Here is a 25,358-nt window from a genome sequence, read left to right on the forward strand (position 1 = left end):
CAGGCATTAGAGTACTTACACAGCCTATCACAATGGAAGCAGCAATACGCCTTTCAAGGCACAATGTTATTGAGGCAGGACACAATATCGGACTACCTTGCATCAGTCCAGTGGGCTAGCTATTGAGTTTCAGTGTGTGCTGTGGGATACTGTAATCGTATACACTTTATCAGGCCGTTCTGCCACAAGTGTTTTGTTTAAGGGATTTCAAATGGGAGCGCGGGTAGGAGCTGTCTCATTACGGTCGATGTAACCACGATCCCACAAATTTCCGTGAATAGATAAGCATGTCTTGCCGTATCAAAATACTTGGCACGGTCAGATCTGAGCGAGTGGAAAAGGTTTGATACTTAGACGGTCTGTCACGGGAACACTGTTAAGATTTTTTTTTTTTTTCCGCTTTCAGATTTCCAGTTTCATGACTGAAGCAGGATTATGTAAGAGTTATGTGATAAATAAACATCTTTCTTTCCCCCCACTTTGCCAATTACATGCTGGAAAGCTGCAAAATAAAGAGGACAATTACACAAAACTCATAAAGCCATTTTGGCTGTTTTGAAGAGTGTATAAAGCTCACTGTGTGCTGACTTCTCAGGCTATTTTTCAGCTTTTAATTTCACTACAGCCATCAGATGAGATTGGAAAAGACCCCCCAAAACTGTACAATATCAATTTCAGAAAGACATAACATTCCTACAGCTTGTAAAAATCCCAGCTGCTGTAAATGGTAATGAGTATTCACTTGGACTGTTTTTCAGTTTATCTCTTTATAATGACTTTTTCACATGATAATTAGTGCAATATGAGCTTTCATTCATTGGTGTACAGAGATAATAGCATCACATCATTCTCATATTCTGTACAGATGTCATGTTTTGGTCACTTGTTTGTGATTTACATTTAAACTAATTGAAGTTAACTGCAAACTGGTGCACAATATCTCACCTTTAACTTCTATATGATGTGGTAAAGGAAGGTAAATTAGAAGAAAATAAGACGAGAATCTGCCATTTTACTTCTTATATGATGTTGCAAGGCCTTTTGTTATTCGACATGTGAACAACAGGTAGTCTAAACAATCTGCCCCATTATTCTTCATATAGACTTTCTCTACATCCAACACTTTGTGATTCTACCAACAAGACCTTCAAGCAAAAAAAAAAGTTTTGCTTCCCTAAAGCCATTAGGTCATTCGGTGTTGTGCTGATGCTCCAAAACGGAGCCAAGTTCAGAACAGTCGGGTCAAGGTTGTTCAATGAGCCACCTTTTTTTACTACCGACGCCACCTCAGCCCCTGAACGCAGCCGCAGCATTTTAAAAAGCTGGTCTTATTTAGATGCTGCTGCACCCTTATCAATGCCTCCAATCTTTTTTTTTTTTTTTTTTTTGTCCTGTCCTGTGATATAAAAAACCTTCACCTTGACTGCAGCGGGAGCAAACACAGAGGGAGGGAAAATACTAATAATGGTGGCAACTAAACTAGTAAATGATAACTTTCTCACTTATATGTCGATGTGTCTGTTTGTCAACCAGATTCCTCAGGGGAGAAATTTGGTGGGAAAAGCACTTATTTTACAACAACAATCTATTGTAGCACTTAGAAATATGAGTTTTCCAGCGTCTCCTTTTCTGCATTACACCAGAACTATTCATTCTCCAACTTCGCGCATCCAAAACAGCAGCCAGCTCACTAATTTATCAACAAAATGCCGAACACATGCACATGACATGCTCAAGAACACTTCCCTACATCACTTACTGTCAGTCCTGAAACATTCAATTTCCCTTCTACTGCAGCTTTTCCTGCTTTGTCTCTCCTTCCCCTGTTTGAACACATTCATGCTGACACACTTGCACACACCTTTCCTCTTGTTATCACACTTTCACTGATGATTTCATTTTTGTGCACTTGTTTCACCCTCCCATAGGCTCCATAACATGTTTTCATTCAGTCGGAATCTCTCTCATCTCATCAACATGTTTGCTTCCTTGTTTTCATGGGAATCTTTGAGGGTTTTATTGCCACAAAATACTCTTTTATCGCCCTGCATGTGGTGCTTGTTGTGTGTTGTGCAGGGAACATGCAGCGCACTGCTGTACAGTGAGTTAGGCGCTCTCACTGCCAGGTACAGGCCTAATGAAATAAAGCAAAACCATCTTGTGTCTGGAAGCGCACAGTATTAAAATTCCCCCGCTCAGACATCTATCCCCCTCTGCTCTGTGGAGACAACAAACGCTTTGTTTCTAATTCAGCTGCCGGGGAGCGTCATTTGAACACATTTCCAGCAGGTTACCTAAAACAACACCGCAACATGGAACAGGTGTGTGTGCGCGCAACCGTGTGTGTGTGTGTGCGTCCGCCCATCGTGCCTGCGCGCTCTTGTGTGACCAAAATGAAGCGGGTTAGATAAGAAAACACCACACGTTGTGTTACATGCACGGTAGTTACATCGGCGCATCCTGGCACAGCTGCCTGAAAACTGAATGACGCTTCAAATCCGTTTGCGTACGCACACATACACTGAGCGCGCACGCACCGCACACACACACACACACACACACACACAGACAGAGGCGAATGTGCTCTATCAAAATCATATGACAGGCGTGGTCATTGAGTGAAAACGTTAAGGCCACTTTGTTTTTTGTCACTAGAGGTTAATTAGAGCCGCAATCGCGTGAGGAAAAGGTGAGGAATTTACCTTATTTAGGTCGATGCGTATCCTCTCCTCTCCTTTATGCGGGCTCTCTGGCCACAGGTGATAGCTGGAGCCGTAGTTGGGGCTGTCTTTGCTGCTGTTGCTGCCAGTCGCAGACGAGTTCCCCGCGTATGCCTGTTGTGTTACCGGGGCGGTTACGCGGGAGTCGCGGTGGTCGCCTTGCGCGGTGATCCTCCCAGACTTATTGCGGTCTTGTTCACAGTGCTGCGGACGCTGGGGACAGAGCCCCAGTGCGCCTTGCTGCTGCCGCTGCCGCTGCTGCTGCTGCTCTTGCTGTTGCAGCAGTGGAGCCTGGTGAGTCCTACATAGCTCTCCCGAGCCGCTGGCGCAGTAGTTGATAGGCAAGCTGCTCCCCACCAGCAGCTGTTGCTGCGCTCGTAATTGTGGGATCTGTTGCTGCTGCTGCTGCTGCAGCTCCTGAGTCTGAGACTCGAATGCTCTCCTAGCCTCGGTTGACTCACATACATTTAAAGAGCGCCCTTTCTGTGAGTTTACCCGGATTCCTTCAGGGGAGGGGTCCCTCTGTTGGAGTCTTAAATGACAGTGTTGCTGTTGCTGCTGCTGTTGCTGTTGCTGCAACAACTGCCTGTGGTCTCGGTGCCCTCCTGCTCCTCCTCCTCCCCTGCAGCGTTCCACGATGCTTGCCTGTTGGTAATTATTGGCACTCCTTCGGAGACGATCCCCTCTTTTAGATTCCCGGGAAAAGAGCAGAGAGGAGGAGGACGACGTTGGTGGCGGCGGTATTGGCGGCGGAAAAGGTGGGGAGGGCTGCGGTGGGAGAGGATCGACAGGATGGGGCTGGTTTGGAGAAAAGCTCGCCTCCTGCTCTGAAAAACTGCAGTGGCAGCTCGGAAAAACAGGCTGCTTCTCCGACTGCGGCGGCGGCGGCTGCTGGTGGGAGCCGGCCGGGGCCCAGGGATCCTGCTGCAGGTGCGCCGGCTTCCCGGTGCTGGGTTCACCGGCTCGGTGTGAAGGTCGCTGGCTGGTGTCGTAGCTCGCCAGAGGTAGAGGGTCTCCGCTGTGAACGGGTCTCCGAGTGGGCTGGCTCAGACACGGCAGCTCCTGGAGGCTCTGGCGGTGCGCGGCGGTGGTCGAAGTGCGGTCTCGGTGGTGAGAAGAGGGCGGGGGCGGCAGGCTGAAAACAGGAGCGACTTGGTCTCGGTTCTGCTTGCTGTTTCCGTGCTTGTCGTCGGGGATCTGGTGCTGATGGACAGCTCCCGCGTACCGATGCCGCATCCCCTTGATCGCCTCGTCTCGCTGTGGTTGCTCCTTTGCCGTGCAGAGCTCCGACACCCGTTCATTGCGATCAGTCCCAGCAGAATAGGACCGACTTGTATCATTGGTAGGTTTGACCAGGACCTGCCTTAAAACGTCACCGTACAGCCAAAACACCGCCTTCGACTCAATATCGGTGCGTTGCCTGCCATGCGCACAGGTTGCAGCGGATCGATCACTTAAGGCTGTTAGGATGTTACCAGAATGGCACCGTGGAGACGCAGCAGGGTGTTTAAACCCCGCTCACATGGTCGATCATCCTAACCCACTGCGGACCTAATACATCCAGTTTGTCAATGTTGCCATAACCACCCTGCATAATCAGAAATCACTTTTACTGCTACGTCACCCAAACACATCCCTGGGCCTGTCAAACATGATGCTTTACCCGGATACATCCTCTATAGTTGATCACCAACTCTAGATTCATGCCTCCCCTGCATGCTGGGTGCCCATAAAGTGTCAGCTGCAGCAAATTCATTCTCTCTGATATCTATTTCATTCCCACTTTTTAACCAAGGGGAAACGTAAAACCATCAGGAATCAAGTGGAAGCAGCACTTCATAGTACAACATGAGCCTTGCAGTATAGTATTTAATAATTGATTTGCCTGGTTTTGTATTACCAGGCAGAAATATTTAGAATGGGTGCTGCATGCAGGGCTGCAGAGCTCTGCATGTGATCCGCCGTTGTTGCATGCTCCCGGTACAACATGGTAAAGGCTTTATACTGTCACAGCAGGCAGGGAAGCGGCTAGATGGAGACAGAGAGAGAGAGAGAGAGAGAGAGGAAGAGGGAGAAAGAGGGAGGCTGGGCGCAGAAGGCACTGCTGCTGAAGGAGTTAGAATACGCATCACTAAAATAGATTCTATTGTGGTGTCAAGTCGCCAGAGGATGGACAACTGCGCACCAGAACTTGGATCACAATGATAAATTCAGATTTTTCCTCAATAAAGTCTCATCTAAACATATTCTAGGTGATTCAGTAAAACCTTCTCTAAGATTACAATGACCTGGATGACTCAGAATCTACACAGAAATCCTCACAAATGCACAGTGAAAAAAGTATTACTCATATTTGCAACGTGGATAAAGACTGAAAAGGTGTGCACCAAATGTAAAATCCCCCCTCTGTACTGCAATGATGCCTTACTGAACTGTTGGAGGGGAAAAAAGTGACACAAAAAGGGTGATTTTAACCCCTAAGTTTTAACTTCTTGTTGCTTTGGCTGAACTTTAAAACAGACCTAATCGCTTTCTAAGTAGGCTAAGTGAGGCAACTTTCTTTCTAGAGCACCTTTCAAAGCCACACGCTTCACAGGGACACATAAAATAGAATAGCATGAAAGACAACCGAGGCATACATGGTTTAAAATAAGACATGGCTATATTTGTTCTGCAGCATTGCAGCTAAAACAATAGAAGCCTGATTGGTCTTTATCTTGAGCCTGAACTCTAAAGAGTAATTAATAGGAGATATTCCCACCAAGGCATCATATCAAGGCGACATATACAAACATACTGAAACAATAAAAAGAACATCAGTAAAACAAACAATTTAAGATTCATATGTAGCAGTAAACAAGTGGGTCTTCAGCTTTGTTTTAAATACATCAATGGAAGATGCCTGCCTGATTTCAACAGGTAGACTGTTCCACAACATTGGTGCAGATAAAGAAAAAGCCCGTTCCCCAACCGTCTTTCTACGGACCTTTGGGACACTCAGAAGTCCAGTCCCCTGGGAACGCAAAACACGAGTGGGGACATACGGGTTCACCAGATTTGACAGGTACAATGGAGCAATTCCATTTACAATTTTGTATGTTAGCAGTAGCACATTAAAGTCTGCTCTAACCTGAACAGGTAGCAGTGCAGAGAGGACAGCACTGGAGTGATACGCTCATATGTAACCTTTTCCTAACTGCTCCTGGAGTCACACGTCTGGTGAGGATACTTTACATTATTTTAATTTTGTTCTATTGAAAACTTAAATATCTTCAAGTCTGCCTTCTTGGGTTTACGGTTGGTTACTTTACATTAGTGTCTGTGGGGTAAATATGAAATACTACCTGAGCAGGTGGATGCATTTTCTATTCCTGTGTACATGTTCACTATATATTCAGACATAAATCTTCAAAGTGCATTTTTTCATTGACCAAGGTCTAAGGAGTTTGTTCCCTTTACAGTCGGTATTGAATGACCAATGACTCTTTCAATGTTTGGACATGCTGCATTCAAGATGAGTTTTTCATCAGTTTTACTCTCTAAGAATGGGCTGATATGTGGAAAAATAAAGGCATAAATAAGGCAAACGCTGAATTTTAGTGCAAGAGAGAGAAGTTGAGTTTGAGCCAGAGAGACAGGAAGGGATAGAGATGGAGCCGGAGCCAACTTTTACATCATACATTAGCCATTCTTAATAAGTAATAATCCTTTCCTTAAAGCTGGCTCAGCCATTTGGAGTTTTTGATGGGCCTAAAGACTGCAGCGGTGGCACACTTTACCTAACCACTGGAAGAAAGCTGTGGTGTACATTCTGTTTTATAGCTACGTAAAGTACTGCAGGAATCTGGAGTAGAGCCGCGGCCAAGGCTGCATTAGAAACCTGATCATTTTCATTAAGTAATTGGTCGCTGTGACCTGTGTGAGTTGCTTGGCAAGATGGAGTTTCATTTGCTAGTTTGGGAAGCAATGTTACTGCTTCCACATGAATAATTAAATCAAACTTTACAACTCCTGGAGACACACAAACACGCATTCAACAACCGACCGGCCAAGTTCGCCGAAGCCCACATTTTCTCTCTGTCTTGCTGCTTTTTCCCCCTCTTTCTCCTCCTCCCTTGTTCAGTCCAGCCATGTTAAAAAGCATATTGTGCATCTCTGTTGGACGCTGCAGGGAGAAGCAGCGGAAGATCTGTGACACTAAAATGGTAGAGGAGGAAACATGGAGGAGGCCAATGGCTGCAGCACGTAACATAGGAAGTAGATAAGAAGCCTGTAATTACAGAGAAAGAGAAAACCGACCAGGGTGAAGCAGAGAGATGTGTAAGAATTTGTGTGTGCGTGAGAGAAAGACAGAGGCAGAAACTGATAGTGTGTGTGGATGTGTATGAGGGAAACAGTAGAGAGAGAGAGATATCTAAAAACAGCAGGTGCGCCATCACAGAATGGATCAAAAGAGTTCAATTGAAAAGAAGAAAAAGGCAGAAAATGTGTTGTGCTGTGAAGTAAACCGAAAAATAATTACACACAGGTAGAGATTAGCCTATTATCTCCACACAGAATCATCTACACTGAAAGATAAGTCATACATGTCTCATAATCTCCGATGCTGCAGATAGCTGTGCTGCTTTATTGTTCTTGACGCTTCGCTGTGTGTTGGGTAAAGTATCCGCTAGGTTTAAATGAATATTAATGTGAACAGTTTTACGTTTACAGGTTTAAACTGACAGGTGTGACTTACACTGACTGTGACTCACACAAGTGGCTGGATGTGGGTTTGAAGTGGAGTCTATCTCCTAGTTAGACTGTCTCTTTACCACCAGAACTCATGATGTCTTTAGGGTGGAAGGTTGCTGCCGTATGATGAACTGTAGCGTATTTTTGCTTGAGCTCAGCTTCATATGATTATAATGTTCACCGCTGTGTAATTAAGCCCATGCCCTGTTGAAATGATCCAGATAGAGATACCCAGTGCCTGTAATTCATTGTGACAAAGGCACATTTATACTTTTATAAGTATATACACCAACCAGCCAACACATGACGACCACTGACAGTGAATAACATTGATCATATTGGTACTACGGAGTGCTCTGCTGGAGAACCTTGAATTTCGACATCCGTGTTGATGAGACTTTGACATCCAAATAAACACTGTCCCAGAACAAGCACAATCCCTCATTCAAATGCCACTAGTCTACCCCCTGAAAGAAAATGCACCCCACCACATCGCAAAAACACCAAACCATCAGGAACATCTTGGGGAACATAACAATCATCCAAGACGTTGATTTGTCCTCCAAACTTCCAAGACCCTATTCTGATCAAGCATCAACAGGATGCAGTGGAACAGGTTTGATTCAGAGAGGCCCCACTGCACAACCCAGAGTACCCAAAGATTCCACTGCCAACATCCTGGTCCAGACCCCATAGGACACCCTGAGATGTCCTCTGGTCCAGACCCCATAGGACACCCTGAGATGTCCTCTGGTCCAAGCCCAACAGGCTGAAAGTACTATTTGCCTTCTAGTACAAGAATTATGCTCCAGTGCAGTGGTTGGGCATTTTTCACTGCATTAGCCAGTTAGCTGAGTACCTCAGAATGTAAATTAACTTTTACAATTTTTCCAGTATAATCCCACTTGTTGCACCATTTTTCCTTGCTAGATCTTGTGTTGTTGTTTTTGGGAAAGCTCTAAAGTGATAATAGGCTATTATTTAAACATTAGAGAATGAAAATTTACTGTATTGCATATCCAGTTGAAAGATGGTCAAAATGTGAACGATCAGTCACTGTCTTCAAACAGTCAGTGAAAAAACTACAACTTTTAAACCTGCTTTAACCCTCCTGTTGTCTTCATTTACAAGCACCAAAAAAAAAATCAAAAATTCAGCAAAAGAATTCCAAAAATTTTTGAAAATTTGCAAAACCTTCAGGAAGAAACTCCAATAACTCCTTAAAAGTTTCCCTTAAAAGTTTAATTTTAAAAAAAAAAAAACACCCAAATTTGGCAAGAAAATTCTTGTAAATATTTTCAAAAAATGTGTAAAAAATCTTCCAAAAAATCCTAAAAATATCTAAAGTGATTACATACATATCAGTAATACTTCTAATATTTTCTTTAAGAACATTCACATAAAAATCAACTAAAATCCAGCGAAATTCGCTGGATTTTGGTTGATTTTTAAGTGATTGTTCTTAAGAAACATTTTTAACATTTCTTTTTTTCCACCAAGGAATGTTCAAAGATTTCCCAAAAATGTTGAAAATGTGGACATCAGAAGTTTCACTGTGAAAATATTTTGTTCCCCACATTTTCAAACTTTAAAAGGGGTCAATTTTGACTCGCAGGACAATATGAGGGTTAAATGTCTTTTTTGCCAGAGAACAGAAAAATCGCCCTCCGGTGTTTTTTCTCATCCAAATTGAGTTTCTAAGAATAGAGGGTGTTAAAAGCAAGCAAATCTATATGTTTGGACTCTCTGTTTTTTATATATCCTTATTGTTAGCTGGTAATGAACTCAGGAAATGTCCTCGTTTTCATGTTTGTGATGTTTGGGTTTTCAGATAACCCCTTCATATATGGTATATTTTGGTCAATTTTTAATCTGAACCGTGTTTTCATCAATATTTCTCAGTGAAGTCTGATTAGAGTCATGTTTATACTGTCTTCTGCTGCACACAGCCCACTGTATACCGTCAGAGTGATCTCCACCAATCCCAAATTAGTCACATCAGTCACATGCTCAGTGTTATTGCAGTGTGGATTGCGTCAAGCTTTGTCATTTTCATGCTGCAGCCTTCATTTAAAAACTGAAACTCATCAGTAGTTTCAGGTACATCTTCATTTGTAGATGTGTTGTCATCAAAACCCTCCAAAATCAAAGAAAATCCTGCTCTAAGTTAAACCTGTAATTAGCTGCAGCTCTGTCATGTTACCGTGACACAAAGGCAAACAGACACATTTCTGAATCACTGTGTCTGGGTTTAGGTAGTTCAGCAAAAGACTGTTTTTTGCGGGGTTTTTTGGGTTTTTTTTTTTTGGGGGGGGGGTGTTTCTGACATTTTTACAACATAACATTGTTGAAAACATACACTGCTATTTAAAAGTTTTGGGTCACCCAGACAATGTCATGTTTTCCATGGAAACTCACAGTTTTATTCATGTGCTAACATAATTCCACAAGTGTTTTCTAATCATTAATTAGCCTTTCAACACCATTAGCTAACACAATGTAGCATTAGAACACAGGAGTGATGGTTGCTGGAAATGTTCCTCTGTACCCCTATGGAGTTATTCCATTAAAAATCAGTAGTTTCCAGCTACAGTAGTCATTTACCACATTAACAATGTCTAGACTGGATTTTTGATTAATTTTAAGTTACCTTCATTGAAACATTTCTAATGTGACATTTCTAAGTGAGCCCAAACTTTTGAACAGTAGTGTATAGTTTGAAACATACCAAATAGATGAGTGCTTAACTGAAAGCACAGGCTGTTATACAGTCTGGGATCACAGATGATCTACAGTTTGCATTTAAGAGTTAAAGCTTATGTTAAGTTGGAACTTCAGGAATTTTGGAAATTTAGTTTAGAGAGAGTTTGACCTTTTCCTCCTCTGTCTCCTACAACACAAATACAAGTCAATAGTTGCTAGTATAACCGGCAGCTGTTCTGAAGACAGAATAGATATAGACAAAAGGAATATATAAAGGAAAGAAATAAGCAGTGTTGTGACAAAGCAAAGCTGTTCCTGAGTGAGAACCTCAGCACACTATCCATTATATGTGACGGCTGAGGTTAAGGCAGCCATCTTGAATTAGTCTGTCAATTTGTAGCACGTCACCGCTATGGCTGTCATCTTCCCCATCAATGACTTGCTGGAGTGAAGCCTCAAGGACTGAGAGTTTGGTGCAGCAGGAACAACAGCAGCTCTCGTTACAGCGCTATGACCAGTGAATGATTTGACACATATTCAGGTGGACTGGTGCAGCTGGAACGAGGCGGCCTGCCTGTGCAAACGCTGATACGCTGCACACATGATGAACTACCTGCGATCCTGGAGATAAGAGATGAGTCGTGACTCAACCCGGGCTGCGGCGTCATCGCGCACTCGGTGCAGCCGGTGTGAGATGATACCAAGGGGTAGGCTCAACTCAAGACAGCGTGTCTGGGAGATACAGGCTGCCAGTGGCCGAGGCAGGGCCCTGTGCCCAATGGTGGAATTTATCTCTGACAGCTAAGATCATTAGTTAGATTTGCTCCGGTACTCAAATGACTAAGCAGCTTCGCCATCAGTCAGAAAGGAGGCAGGTGGAGTCATTGTTAAATATCCGCTGACATGTTTGCATCCCACCATCCCATAAAAGCGTGGAAAGTCCTGCAAGGCAGACTACTGTGATGAAGTGTTTTCTATTACTGCCACAAACGAAGCCAAGGAGCGAGGAGTGATAAAGTGGCCCATGCAGGCAGCAGCTGTAATGCACGGGCATGCCAGGTAACATCCGAGATGAGATGAGGTGAGATGAGATCCCATTTAAGGAACTGAATAAGGGGATGCTGAAGGAGCATCCTGAGTAATCCTAACACATGGCCACGAGCAGAGAGCAGCAGAGGGGTGAGCGTTGTCATCCATCTCAGAGGATGAAGAGGAGGGCAATTAGTCACCTTGGTCCACACATAACACCCCCAACACACGAGGAAGCCGCCACCTTGTAATGGTTGTTTCCTCCTCGCACAAGGGCTATTAATTTACTGTAATATTAGATTTGCTCAGGTTTTTAATTATAACATTATGAATGACAACAGAAGGAAACACGGTATATCATTGTCAGCCAGCACAGAAGTAAAAAAAAGCTAAAATCTTCATCTAAATGTAACAACGGCTGCCTTTGAAGTCTCCACATGAGACTCATTAGCTTTTAAACTCTATACGTCACACTCTTTCCTACCTCTGATCAAGGTGTGGCGGCGTTAATGCAGCAGTGACAGAGAGGGTTTCTGTGTGGTGCTGGTTCTACATGACGTCTCCTCGCTTCACAACAACAAACACCTGCCTTGTTTTCCTCTGGCGTGGCCTCGCAAGGAGCACTGGACCATCAAGCTCTTTTCACACAGCGCAATATTGTCACTGCATTAAATGGAGCAGCTGATGATGAGGGGAAGTGGAGAGAACAAAGAGAAAGAAGGGAGGAAAAAAAAACAGGGCAAGGTCCATTTATAATGCAGCCTGCTGTGTGAGAGAGGTACAGTACGTGTGCATATAGGTGCATGGCAGTGTGCTTGTAGGTGTGTGTGTTTGCACGTGCGCAGCCATGCACCGCTGTGTGGGCGGATGGGACCAACCTCTGACAAGACAGCCTCAGTTTGTCCGGTTGTAAAATATGGTGATGAGAGATAGAGAGGGGAGCAAGCTCATCACTAATGCAAAGGTTCAAAGACTTTGGTCGCCGTCTCATCATCAGAGCAGCAACGAACACAAAGGAGGTGACCAGTTGACCCCCCAACATTCACCACCAGCAGCAGCAGCAGCAGCAGCAGGAAGAGGTGGACTGGACACTTCAGACACATCTTATGAAATCTCCTTTAGGAAGCCTTTCATGAGGTGACACATCTTTTAACTGATCGCCTCCTATCATGAATATTGTGCACACTGCCAGCCTTGCAATATTAGACTATAATGCTAAAAGAAAATTCACCTCTGCAACAAAAAAAGTCAGTGCTGTGACGTGTCAGAATGCAAATATAGTGGAGACCCCGCAAGCGCAATCTTTCCAAACCCCTCTTGTATTTATTTTAACTGATGAAAAAGAGAATGAAGGATCAGAAGGAAAGGAAAGGAAAAGGAGGGACATACCTTTTTATCTGATGGAGGTTGCACAGGCTCTCTGCTTGCGGAAGACACATCAGCGATGATTACAAATGACAGCAAGAATCAATCTGCTGCTAAGAATAGGGGCTCTCCCAGTCTTTGCAGGGCTCCTGTCGATTGTGGAATAACGGAGGAAACACGCTCTGAATTTTTTCTTTTTTTTCTTTTTTTTTTTTGCAAGCACATGCTCAGCTTATTGTTACAGCTATTGGCTGCTCCCTCTTCTTTCCTCCTGTGTTGCTTTTTTTTTCCTCCTCCAACAATCTTTAAAAAAGACAGAAAGGAAGAAAAAGCACGCTTTCTGCTGTGGAAAGTGTTTTTGTTATATCTTTCTTTTGTTGCCTCGAGTCCGCGGCGAAAATCTCATTCCCACCTGTGAGTCGTGGAATTAATTATAGGAGGGGCGTTTAATATGATTTGCAGAGAAGGGATCGATACAATTTGGACTTTTATCAATTCGGGGCGATAAAATAAAATCTGACACGGTGGAAAAAGGGGGGAAAAAACGCTGATGGGAGCTGTGACAAATCAAGAAAAGCACCAGATGAGGAAGAGGAGGAGGAGGAAGAGGAAGAAGAGGGGCTTTTATGACCTTGTGTGAGCTGACGTTCCCCCCTATCTCTCCCCCTTCCTCTCTCTCTCTTCCTCCTCCTCCTTCTGAATTGATGCGGGGATTCCTGGTGCTATTTTTAGCCTCTCGGTCGTGGAGAGCCGTGCGTGGGTAGAAGAGAGAGAGAGAGAGAGAGGAGAGAAGGGAAGCGGGAGGAGGAGGAGGAGGAGGAAGAGGAGCAGCAGGGGAATGAAGAGGAGGGAGAGATGGAGGAAAGGAGGAGGAGAAGGGGTGATGGAGGAGGAGGTGGAGGTGGGGGTTCCCATGCGGACTTCAGCTGCAGCAGCATCAACACAAAGCTCCCCGCTGTGAGGGCTTTGAATCGTGACCAGACAGCCACGAGAAGAAGAAAAAAAAAACAGGGAGCGCCGTGTCATTGTCTCCACGCAGGACGGTACTGCTTTTCTTTGATTTAGCATGTTTATTTATTTATTTATTTTTTTTTTTTAACATTTTATTTACAACAGTGTTAAATTTACCCTGGAAGAGAAATCCTGCAGGGATGTTTAATTCTATTAAATAGCAGAGTGGTGATAAGAGAATGCTGATCAGGCAGAATGCTCAGTAATAAACAAGTAATGGCATTTAGATGGATGGAATATATGCTACATCCACGGACATTAATAGCCACTAATGCAGGCCTATAGCTCAGCATTGTCATTGAAAGGATTGATTTTGGTCTCTTAAGTCTGGAATCACTGAATCAGATTAAAGTCAGGTTGTGTTGAATCAGATCAAGTTGATTTGCATAGACAGGTTGACCTAAGTGTTGCACATGTTATCAGTCCGGCTGCAGCAGAAATATGTGCAAAAAGCAAGAGGGGATAGAGATGTGTGAAATCAATTTGTAAAGGCAAGGCGAGCAACCTGTAAAGCCAATTTATTACATAAAATGGGTGTGAAATATTAAAAATTAAGAGCATCAGGAGCAACTGAAAGCCATCAAAATTATGCACGCCTTGAGATCTTTATTCAAAATGTCAATGAAGGAGGTGCAGCTGATTGATCCTAAACTTTGCAGCTGCTACTGAAAATCCTCCAATCTCCCCTAACCACAGATTGTGGAACAGTTAAGAGCATTTATTCTGAGGATCCTGGAGGTGAAGAAGGAGTGGAGAAGTTCAGAAACAGATGCATGGCTTCAAAAACAAATCAAAGAGCCTGAGATCAGTTCTGCATTTAACAGTCAGTGGAGACGTGCTGGTACAAGAGTGATGCTTTCTATTTTTTTGTTAGGAGTCGTACAGCAGCGGCAGACCAGACTGTGAGGACTGATTAATACCTGGCACACAGTTACACTATTATATTGTTAGAGGAATCTTGTTAACAATTGATCGAAACAGACCAGACATGTACATGTGATGGTGCTTCCTTCCCCACCCACAATAATAATAGTAACCCTTGCAGCCTACCTGCAACCAATCACGATTTCTTTTCTCGTTTCTAGGTTTATTTTTCTAATCCTAATTTGGTCTCGGGGCTAAATTAAGTGCTATTTTCCCTCAGAAAGGCCACACCGTTAATAGCCTGAGCACTTGCATTTCTTTACAGCGTGCACCCAGCAAATTAAGTCATACAATTAGCTGCACAGACTGGGGGGAAAGTAGAGGGACGCTTGGCATATGGGGAGAGGTTTTATTATTTATCACCAGTGGACTATTTTTAGCTCGTGCTGCGCCGTGTTGGCGTCGAAGGGTTTCCGGGCACATTGATGGCAGGTTTCCCCGTCACCTGCAGGTCACACTGCGGGGGGAGACCCAGGCTGAGCCTAGTATACCACAGGGGGGGAGAAAAGAGGGCTAAAAAAAAAAAGGCATCAGAGAGGACTCCTCCGACTGGATGCATTATTCTCTCTGGGAGTTAATCTGTGGCGTATAATTACTGACAGAAACAGGAGAAGGCAAAACTGAAACATAGGAGACATAGCCTACACTATGCATGTGTTAAGGAAATTATAGACTCTCACCTTAAGGTTTGTTTTACCAGGAAAAACTCAGCTGTGGTGCATAGCAGTTAAGCAAATGGGATGCACTAAGAATACAGTCCCCTGTGCAAAACTCCTGTTCACTGTTATCTGCACCAACCTATTTATCTAAATGATTGTTTCATGGCGTTTACCAACAATGCTTGGTGGTACAGTAAGTTAATTAATATTGATTATCCCTGTTTGCTTGTTTTCTGCCAGCATTGGTTAGACCGTAAGGATGGATGTAGGTTTTCTGTATTAATTTATAGTGGAAATGTCTGTATTTTTTCAGACACCAGGTGACCAAATATAATGGAACATATACATTTTCATCAGCAGATTATGAGGAGGGACCTATTGCACATGTTCTAAATATTAAGGGAGCTGTAACCCCTGTATCACCCATGGAAATCTACACGTATTACTTTAACGCTAATTCATCATGGCCTTCTTTGTTTTTGCTGCATGTGCTGTCCAGCCACAGCTCAGTCGTTTACAGTTCCATCATCATTTCATTGTTGTTTAAACTTCAGGTTCATTGCTTTGAATTTTAAATGGTTATCGATCTCCATATGTGCTGCGATGCCGAAGTAGGCTCGCAGCCTTTTCCTGGATGTAAACAGACACCTGCGTGGCTACATTTCTGCAAAAATAATTAGCTGCAACTTCTGGGGAACGGCAACATCCGGGAATGAGGAATTATCACATTTCTCACCGCAGAGAATTTAGGCCAACGTAGGTGTGAAAACATTACTGAAAGGATCTTAGACAAGACACTTAATGGTGCTGTTTTGCCGTCCTAAATAGAGAAAGAATAAGAACAAGAGAGAAATGCAGCAAACGAAATAAAGGGGAAAGGCAAAAACAGAGAGCAGTGGAGGTAGTAAAGGGATAAAATGTCTGATTGAGCGGGAGGGGAGAGACGAGCAGGGGAGACACAGTGCATTAGGAATGATTGGGAGTGGGCCGATGGATGGAGGCAAACTCAGATGTTCTGGATGATAATTCTGCCTCGTGTCGTAATGAAAGAACCCAGATGCTATCAGGCTGCCTGGAAAATCCTGGACCTCCCCCTCACTCGTTCTCTCTTCCCTGTGTGGGGAGTAAAGCCTCTCTCTGTGCTCCTGAAGGGCCCTAAATGACTAAACACAGCAGGGAGTTAGCTTTAGCTTCTCCTTACAAAGTGTCTTCCAGGTGTGGAGAGGCAGCAGGTCTGTCTCTGCTACATCCATGTCTTCTTATCCGTCAGTCTGTGTGTGTGTGTGTGTGTGTGTGTGTGTGTGTGTGTGTGTGTGTGTGTGTGTCTGTCTGTCTGTCTGGCCAGCTGTTTGTCCAGTCTGTGTATTATTTGTATTCCATGTGTATCTTTGAGCTGGTCCAGTTTTCCTCTGTCTTCCTCCCTGACAGCCTCCCTCCCTCTCATGTCCGTCTGCATGTTGATGCTCGACGCCTCTGTCTATTTGACTACCTCCATTTTGCTGGACGTCTTCACTGTTTGCTGCCGGCTACATGCAGGGCCGCCTGTCTGCTTCACTGCCTCTTTTCCTCTAGGAGGGGGGGAGAGATTGTACAGAATGAAGCTTCAGCCACACCCCAAAAGCAACAACATCCCTACTTTGATAATCATAATGCAACCTTTACACTGAAAGTTTACAGCTCCACTGCTCTGCATGTGTAAATCTGGGTAGCCGTGGCTAATTTAAAATGGAGCTGAGAGAAAAAAAGCAGAACAATGACACAGACACAGCTTCTAATTAAGGAATTGAAGCAGCTTAGGTTTAATACATAACAAGGTCCGTTCATGTGAGAATTCAGCCGTGTGCCTTGAACTGGCTGCACAGGATGCAGCTCAGAACTGACCTCTTGCTCATAAGGTTTAAGTCTGATGACAAAAATCAGCGATTAACAGCACTGTTTTAACCTTCAAGCAACATGGTGACATTTTACATTTCATTCTGTTGTACTAGTTCAAGAAAATCCTTAAGGATGCAGTGTGTTTTTGAAAGCCACGGCCACATTTTGCTAATATGAAAACCCAATTTACTCATCGATTTTTTTTTCCCTACTTGCAAAAGAAAAATCTAAATTTTGATGACGAAATGACATTTTGATAAATCAGTTAGTTATTCCAGGTAACTCAGTGGATCAGTGTAGCTCAAATAAATCACTGTGGAGGAAACAAACTCGCTGATGGCAACTAGCTAGGCAGATATTAGTAAGTGAATTGTAAAGTAAGTTCTTATAATTATTTCAACATAAATATTACTCATAGAAAAACCTTCAGCTATATTAACTTATTATCATAGAATACATGTTTTCATGCAGTAATGGCAGGGGGATCCAAAATAGCAGTTTCAATGGGTTTCAATGGGAACATTTTTATCCCTAAGGACCATGTTTTTTGTACACAGTGTATTGCTAACATATTAACTGAGGTCCAACACAGCCAGAATTATCAACAATGATTAAAAATGGGTTGAAAATAATGTTTTTTTTTCTCACCTTAAACTCTTTTTACTCAATTTTACAGCTAATATAGCTGTTGGTCTCTGTATATCTGAGTCTGATCTGAGATGTCCAGTATAAAAGAAAATTCCTCCTGTACGCTAAATGATTAGCAATAAAAGTGGACATTAAACAGCGGTGATTCCTTGTTTTTAGGAAGTGCAGATCTCCGTCCAGACTCTGCCGTATGCCGGCTCTCATGCTGTTTGTTGGTAATGGGCCGGACAGATGTGTTCGCTATCCATCAGCCCACAACATCTTCCATGTGTCACTAACAGTCTATTTCCCCGCGGTGCTGCCTCTCTTTAAAATGTGTCACTTTATTGTTCTGATTTCTCTCCCTTCTCTGGGGAGCCGAATATGATTTCACAGAACATTAAGTGGATGGGATCTCTGGGAATAGTGCAGGGGCTGGGGATGGTGGTGGCGCTGGCGGTGGTGGAGAGCGACGGTGATCTGGCCTAATTAAGCCCCCTCCCCATCCTCTATCCCCCATCCTCCCTCCTTCCACCTTCTCTCCCACCCACCCACCACCCAACATCCCCTTCCCCTCGTTCTCCCTGATAGGTTGGTGACTTTCACCGCGGAGTGTGAAGGGCGAAGGACTACTTCTCAAATCATAATCCGCCTGACTTTGGGAGAAAACGGATTAGTCGAGCAGTAGCCTGAGCAGCTGTGGCACACGTTTTAGTATCCGGTGTCGGGTTTAACCCTGTATGTCATTTATAAAGATGCTGAGAGAGTATAATGGACATATTAAGTCATCGGAGCAATGAAGGTTATACCTTCATGGTCTTGGTGGATTGAAATTATATCCAGCCACGAAGCCACAAATCAGAGCGCCGCACTGCTTCCAGCCACTTCCACCTCAATCTGTGATCTCATCACTTCATAACGACGCTCCTCTCTCACAGTTTACATACAGTTTACATATCTTTCTTCATAACAGCTCTGACCCGAGTCTCACTGAGTAGCAGCAGGTGGATCTAAACCAACCTTCTTTCCCAACCGCCGCTATCCAGTCATCTCCTGTCATTGGCGGCTCTGCAATGGCGAGACTGAAAGGAAAAACCCACAGAGGTCATGCAGGGACGAAGGCCTCGGGTACACAACAAACGCTCTAAACGCACAATTCAAATGACGAATGATCCTGTGAGGGGGGTGGAGGGAGGGAGTGCGTGCTTGGGAGGAGGGAGGGAGTCCTGCAGCTACAACACATGCCCCCTCCTGCATGTCGGGCACGAGGCTCGGGCAAGCGGAGGGTGATTGATAGCGGTGCCAAGACAACATCTCGTCAGGGGCCTGGTGCACAAGGGTGCCTAGCGGAGCAATGATGGACGAGCCTGTAGAGCCTACATAAAAATCGAACCCGGCATATATAACACATTCCCAGCTCCCTTTCTTAACCTGTAATGTATAGTGATAGAAATTTGTTTCGCAGTCCATTGCCGCAGACAGTGATGGATGCCAAAAAGAAAGATAGGGAAAGAGGACGGGAGGAGGTGAATCTGTTGAGTTGAGAAACACCGTAGGAATCAGGGAGAGTCCTCTGTCGACTGTTGTGCATTTTATTCTGTGCATTTATACGCTCATACTGTATATGTAGAGACACATCTACTGTAGACTAGGAACAGCATTGTGGTAATGAGTGCCTCTGTGCAGTCAGCTGTTGACTAATATAAGGATATTTTCCAATTTATCAGTGCCAGTATTCTACTTTCACTGTTAAAATTCTATGTTAAATATGAACTTTTTGGCACAATTTTCTGGCATTGTGCAGATTTTTCAAGTTTTGGTAAATTACAGTTAATAAATAGTAAAAAAAATCACCAAAAAATAGTTTTAATTTTCATGTTAACAGTAAAGAAAAGAAAAAAACGGACTAGAATTTTAAATAATATTTGCATCAGAAATCTTTATTTTCTATAAACTGTAATTTTTGCTTTTATAATGTTTGACTGTAGAATTACAGTATTTTTTGTTTTTTAAATAATCTAAAAATATCATTACACATATTTGCTGTTATTTGAAATAAATAAAGAAGGTTCTTAAATGACAGGAGAAACTTCTTCAGGAACCTAAAAAAGTCCAGTTGCTCTTAATTAATGCTCCTACAGGGCTTTTTAGACATTCCCAGTTTTGGTAAATTACAGATAATAACTAGAAAAATCACTAAATAAGAGTATTAACATTCCTGGTAACTGTAAAAAAAAAAACAGACCAAAACATCCACATTAAAAAAAAAACTGTGCTTTTACAAAAGCAAATGTATTCTTTTGCGATGTTTAACTGTACAATTACACACTTTTTTTGTATTTAAATGACCTAAAAAAATATATTTTGCAGATATTTGAAAACTTCTTCAAGAAATCGAAAAAAAAGTTTAGTTGCTCTTTAATGAAGCACCTCGGTTATATTTTTACTGTTATTTTTCCTATTTTTATCAAATTGCAGATAATATCTAGTAAAATCACAGAAAAGAGGTATTAATTTGATTAATTTGTGAAATAAAACAGGCCAACACTGCCTATATCGCCAAAATTTGTATGTTGACACTTACTCATTTTTTAGTGTGACTGTAAAATTACATTGTTTAACTGTATTTGAAACAGCTAGAAAGACATTATTTTAGTGATATCTGATGTTATTTTGTCTGCTTTTTATACTTTTTGAGTATTTCAGTATTCCACCAGTAGTTACCATATTTTTTCTGGCATTTTTGCTGCAAGATTTTCATTTTTAATTTTTTTTTTACAGTGATGGATATATTTGTAGCTTTCCTGAAGTTTGGTGGCTGATCATGTTTTAGCACCATCTCTCTCACATTCACACCTCATCTTTTCTCTTATTACGTCTCATAATAAGAGGAAAACTCAGTCAGTGCGTCACCTTGGCGGGAAGTCTGTGCTAACACTGGTTTAATACCATTTAGAAAATCAGCTGAAGCGAGTGTCTTTTGTGTTAACAGAAGTGTGTCTATCATATCTGAGCACACATGAAACACACAATCCATTTACTCCTGAGACACACAGCGTACACGTGTACACTGTTACATGACCCATCATCACATGTCAGACACACACACATGATCTGACATGAGAGCACAAAGTATTCACGTTTAAATGGTTCAATTAAAGGAGATTTGTAGTAAAACTATTCAAATTTCAAATAATTTTGTGCTTAAATTATGGATTCATATTCAAATTATTTTTAAAAAGCTGCTTTATGTGTCTGAATGTGTGTATTAATTAATGTGTTGATTATAGTGAATAATCTATTACTGTTGGGGTGGCCCCCCTCAGTCTCCATCACATGCCGTCCCATGTGTGAGCTGTTTACGACTTCTCAACATGGACTCACATACCTGCCTTGCACACACAACACCGACCACCTCGGTGCTTTGTTAGCCGATCAAATTGACTTGTCGTCACGAATCTCCCGGTGGCTGATGAATATTAGATGGGAGTGGATAATACCTCGACGGAGGAGGCCTCCCCCCACCAAGGCATGAGAGGCTGCACACTCAGCAGTGCAGCGCTGCCCACTGAGACCAAACCCAGGCTGCTGAAATATTCCCTCGCAGTTGTGTGCAGGTTTGCTGTATAATTGTGGGTGGATTTCACTGGGAGAGGGAGAGGAAGTGTGTCCATGTGCTGGTGTTTGTCAATATTTGCGCATTTGTATGGCGGAGAGGGAGAGAGATGGAGGGGGGGATGGATGGAAAGAGCTATTCATCTCCATCTATCTCTGTAAACCTCCAACTGGATTTTACAGCAGTTGCCTCTTCATCATAAACTGCGATGGATTGTGTTTCCAAAGCCGCAGCTGTAAGAGGAGGATTTCAGAGCTTAAATTTTTTTAGTTATGTGTGAGAATGACGAGGAAGGGAGAAAAGCAGTGAGTCAGAGATTCTGTATATACATATTTATGCATGGTTTCTGGAATACAATCCACTGATGTTTTGGGGCTGCCTGTAATGGGCACACATGAAGCTGTGCATATGAGGATGAATAACTGAATACGGAATTACTCAGCATATATTTGTCGTAGCACAGCTTAAGAGCTTCCTTCTCGGGCTTTCCCATTTCTTAAAGCCACAATCTGTGATCCAAATGTAAACAAATGGGCAGGAAATCTCCCTGCTGACTGGGATGGTATAGAATGACTCACTGTGAAACACTAACAAATCAAATGCATTAATATACATTTGCTGTAACTCTCCAATGATATACGCAGAAATTCCTCAACCTAAACTTCCAAAAAAGGACTCAATGGGACTTTAAGAAAAGAGTTAAAGACTGAGGATGTTTTGGCAATGTTCCCATTACGTCAAGGCAGTCCTTTTTATAGACGCTGACTAAAGCTCTTGCTGGAGATTTAAATGAGCGGAGTGGCAAAACTGAGAGATAACACTGATTGAAACTAAATTCACATAAGCCTACACAGTTTGATTTATTTAACCCTGCATAGTTACATTTTGATTTGTTTACATCACTGCATTCATTTACATAGAGATCAGAAAGAGCTGGATTCGTGTATTTGATGCCGACGCATTACAAGATCATTTAAACATAAATGACTGATGTGTTCAGTACAGTTTTATAAAAAAAATGCAGACATATGGCGAGATACACGACACATCACTACTCTATATAATATCTGTCCTGCAGTAGGTGGGCTGCCTTCTACTCTGCATCAATCAGGCAGTAATGCTTCTGCACTCTCATCTGCAGTTCTATCAAATTAAAACCCCTAATTAAAAGCAATTAAGGTACTATTAACAGAACAATTGACTGTCTGCTCATTTGCTGCCCATCAGCATCTGTAAAACGCCAGATGAACACCTTATGTCATGATTGTTTACTCTGTGCCAAAGTGCAAAAACAAGGAGTTTTGCTGTTGCTTATGTGCCAAACTAGTATCATTTTAAATTTACTATATCATTACACAAAGCAAAGCCAGCTGCCTCTGTTTCCTGTCTGAGCTGAGCTGTTTGCTGGGAGTAGTTTCATATTTATTGCCCAGGCATCAATCTTCTACTCTAACTCACTGCAACAATAAAAATAAGTGCATTTCAATGCATGTCACTGTTTCTTTACTTCAGATCAGAAGCCTTTCATTTACAAATCACTGGAGTAGGTAGAAGTTTAGACAGACTGAACCAATAAAGAACAAAATATGAACATTTTGAGTCTTTTTTTTTTGTGGTTATATTTTGCGTTTTTGACAAATTGCAGTGGAGATGAGCTCAAGTCTCTAACATCAGCGTTTACCAGGCTGATAATCTACTTACTAGTATCTTAACTGTACAGAAATTCTGTTAGACAAATCCAGGGAATTCCTTCAGTTTTAATATTTATTCTTCTAATGAATTTAAATTTAAATATGTACTATAACAAAAGCTACTGTCTAATTGTCTAATTTGTGGTTATGTTGTGTACTTGTTCTGCTTGCTGCTCTTGTTTTCTGCTTACTGTGAGTTGTTCCACACTCAATAAAACTGCGACACTTGAGATTTTTGCCGATGTTCAAAGTAAAGCACATTTTGCATCAAGAGTTAATTTTTTACCCTTTCTTTGGTTTGTTGAGCCTCCTTTTGCAGTCAATTGTTTGTTGTCCATCTTTAATTATCTTTAATAAAAAGGGATAACATTAGTACTTTTCTAACGTAGCTTCTGATAGAAACATACATTATGACAACTTTTAGTTTAAATCTATAAGTCCATAAATGTACTAACACACAAACAGCATAGTGTCTTAATTCGGGGATTTTTAAATTGTAATTGTGGAGAAGAGACTACCTTCACACAAAAACAGCAGCATTATTATATTTTTCAAACGTCTAAAACTAATCAGGTAACATCTGCAGTGAACAATGTGGTTCCAGTATCTTTACAGCTCTTCACTGTTTTGGCTCATTCACACAGTTTTTATGGTTTCCAGCTGCAACAGGCAGTTGTTTTCAGGGGAAAATCTGTAAAACCTCTACACTTTACAGCCTCTTATTAGTGTCTCAGGCAGCATCGACCAGGTTTTTCCGGTGAAAATGTACCGATAAATTCACTGTACACAAACATCCCTGCACCAAACGGCAACGACACAAAGACGGCAGTGAACATTGTGGAGGTCTTTGCAGCCAACAGCCTGATTTTCATCAGGTCACCACAAACACAAACACAAATGAAAGTTAAAGTTGCTTACTGAGAGCTGGATGTGAATACACTGGTGATAATATGTCAGTGGTGTATTCATTCTGTTGAAGAAATTTCACTCTTGGGCCTTCAAAGTTTGCTGTAGTGGTGTGTTTTATTGGTATTTCCGGTAATACGGTGGATTTACCGACACAAAGTACGGGTCTGCAAAGGTAAGTCCACCCAGGATACACATTTCATAGGAATGTCAGAGGATGGATCAAAGGGTAGGGAGGGCCTGTATGTAACTACCAAGATGAATACTGGTTCATTTATGTATGGCTGGCAATCACTGACCGAGGGTAAGACAACAGAACAAAAGGGTAATTGAATCAAGCAGTCTGGTAAACAATTGCAAATAGCAAAGGTGTTACAACAAAAGGTAAGAGGGGGATCTGGCAGACAGTAGCACATAATAAAAGATAAAAGAATTGTGGATAACTGTGGGAAACACAGTGACGGTAAGTATTTATAGTAAAAGGTCTGGTATGTTTTTCCTCAATTCATTCTATGAAAAATTTGAATCTCTATAAAATATCTGTAAATAAGGGCATTTTTAGCCGTTTCAAATACAGTAAAGGATACTTTTATGGTCACACATTGTAAAAGAACTATTTGTAGGAAAACGGCGTTTTGATGTAGACAGTTTGGCCTGTTTTTGATTGTTAACAGTCAACATGTAGATTTGTACATTTTGGTAATTAAAATAGATGTTATCTGTAATTTAATAAAATAGGGAACATTTCTAAAACAGGTAAGAAATTCTTAAATATTTTTCAATCATTAATAGACATAATTTTCTTACAAATAATGACAGATATCCATTTGTTAAATCTGATTCACATACAATAAAACCTAGTGCCATTTAATCACCAAATGTTATAAAAGAATGAATTACAATTTGTTAAAATAAATACAGATGCTATATGAGGACATTGTTTACAGGTTTGGCTTTACTTACATTTAACATATAAATGAATATGTTTGATTTTATTAGCCTTTAATTCTATAATTCTGTAATCAACTAGCATGGAGAAACCTTTTTTACAGTGCAGCTCATTCCTGCTGCTGCCAGGTGGTCAGAAAAATGGAAGTTTACAAGTTAGCATGGAAATACAATCACTTGTATTTTTTTAAGTAACTGCAAGTTTAAGTTCTGTCTGCAGTTGTTAACAGTTTTACTAACTATATTTGCACCATTCAGCCAGTAAATACACAATATTGTATCATGATTGTCTATGTAATTTTCAGTCTTTCAGTAAACTTTAGCTGCATTTAGTCAACAGTGAGGGAAAACTGTACTGATTTAGTGACACTGAAGACTAGTACAATAAAATTGTGTTTACACCTGTACCTGTACATGATCACTTTATCAGTTTTCCATTACTCTTTTTACTTATACCTTTGCTTTTTACTTTTATTTATACCTTATTTTTAGAGGTTGGAACATTAGAAGCTAAGATTTACGCTTCAGCAAGACAAAAACGCGTTAATTT

At 41.9% G+C, this 25,358-nt stretch overlaps 1 protein-coding gene across 4 annotated transcripts in view; it reads right to left on the minus strand.

Moving 5' to 3' along the window:
• kcnn1a (potassium intermediate/small conductance calcium-activated channel, subfamily N, member 1a) overlaps window positions 1-12,954 on the minus strand; it is a 65,438-nt gene extending 52,484 nt beyond the window's left edge. The window contains exon 1 of one of the 4 annotated variants that reach the window (XM_055014438.1): window positions 12,576-12,954. Coding sequence is in view for 3 of the 4 variants with exons in the window: in XM_023267649.3 (XP_023123417.2) it covers window positions 2,703-3,956 (1,254 nt within the window). In the remaining variant the exon portion in view is untranslated. Of the gene's footprint in view, window positions 1-2,702; window positions 4,344-12,575 lie in introns of those variants that run through there. The other 3 variants (XM_023267649.3, XM_055014436.1, XM_055014435.1) reach the window with 3 other exon arrangements.
• Between the last annotated feature and the right edge of the window lie 12,404 nt (window positions 12,955-25,358).

The sequence above is a fragment of the Amphiprion ocellaris genome, chromosome 10, assembly GCF_022539595.1.
Source record: "Amphiprion ocellaris isolate individual 3 ecotype Okinawa chromosome 10, ASM2253959v1, whole genome shotgun sequence".
Lineage (NCBI taxonomy): Eukaryota > Metazoa > Chordata > Actinopteri > Pomacentridae > Amphiprion > Amphiprion ocellaris.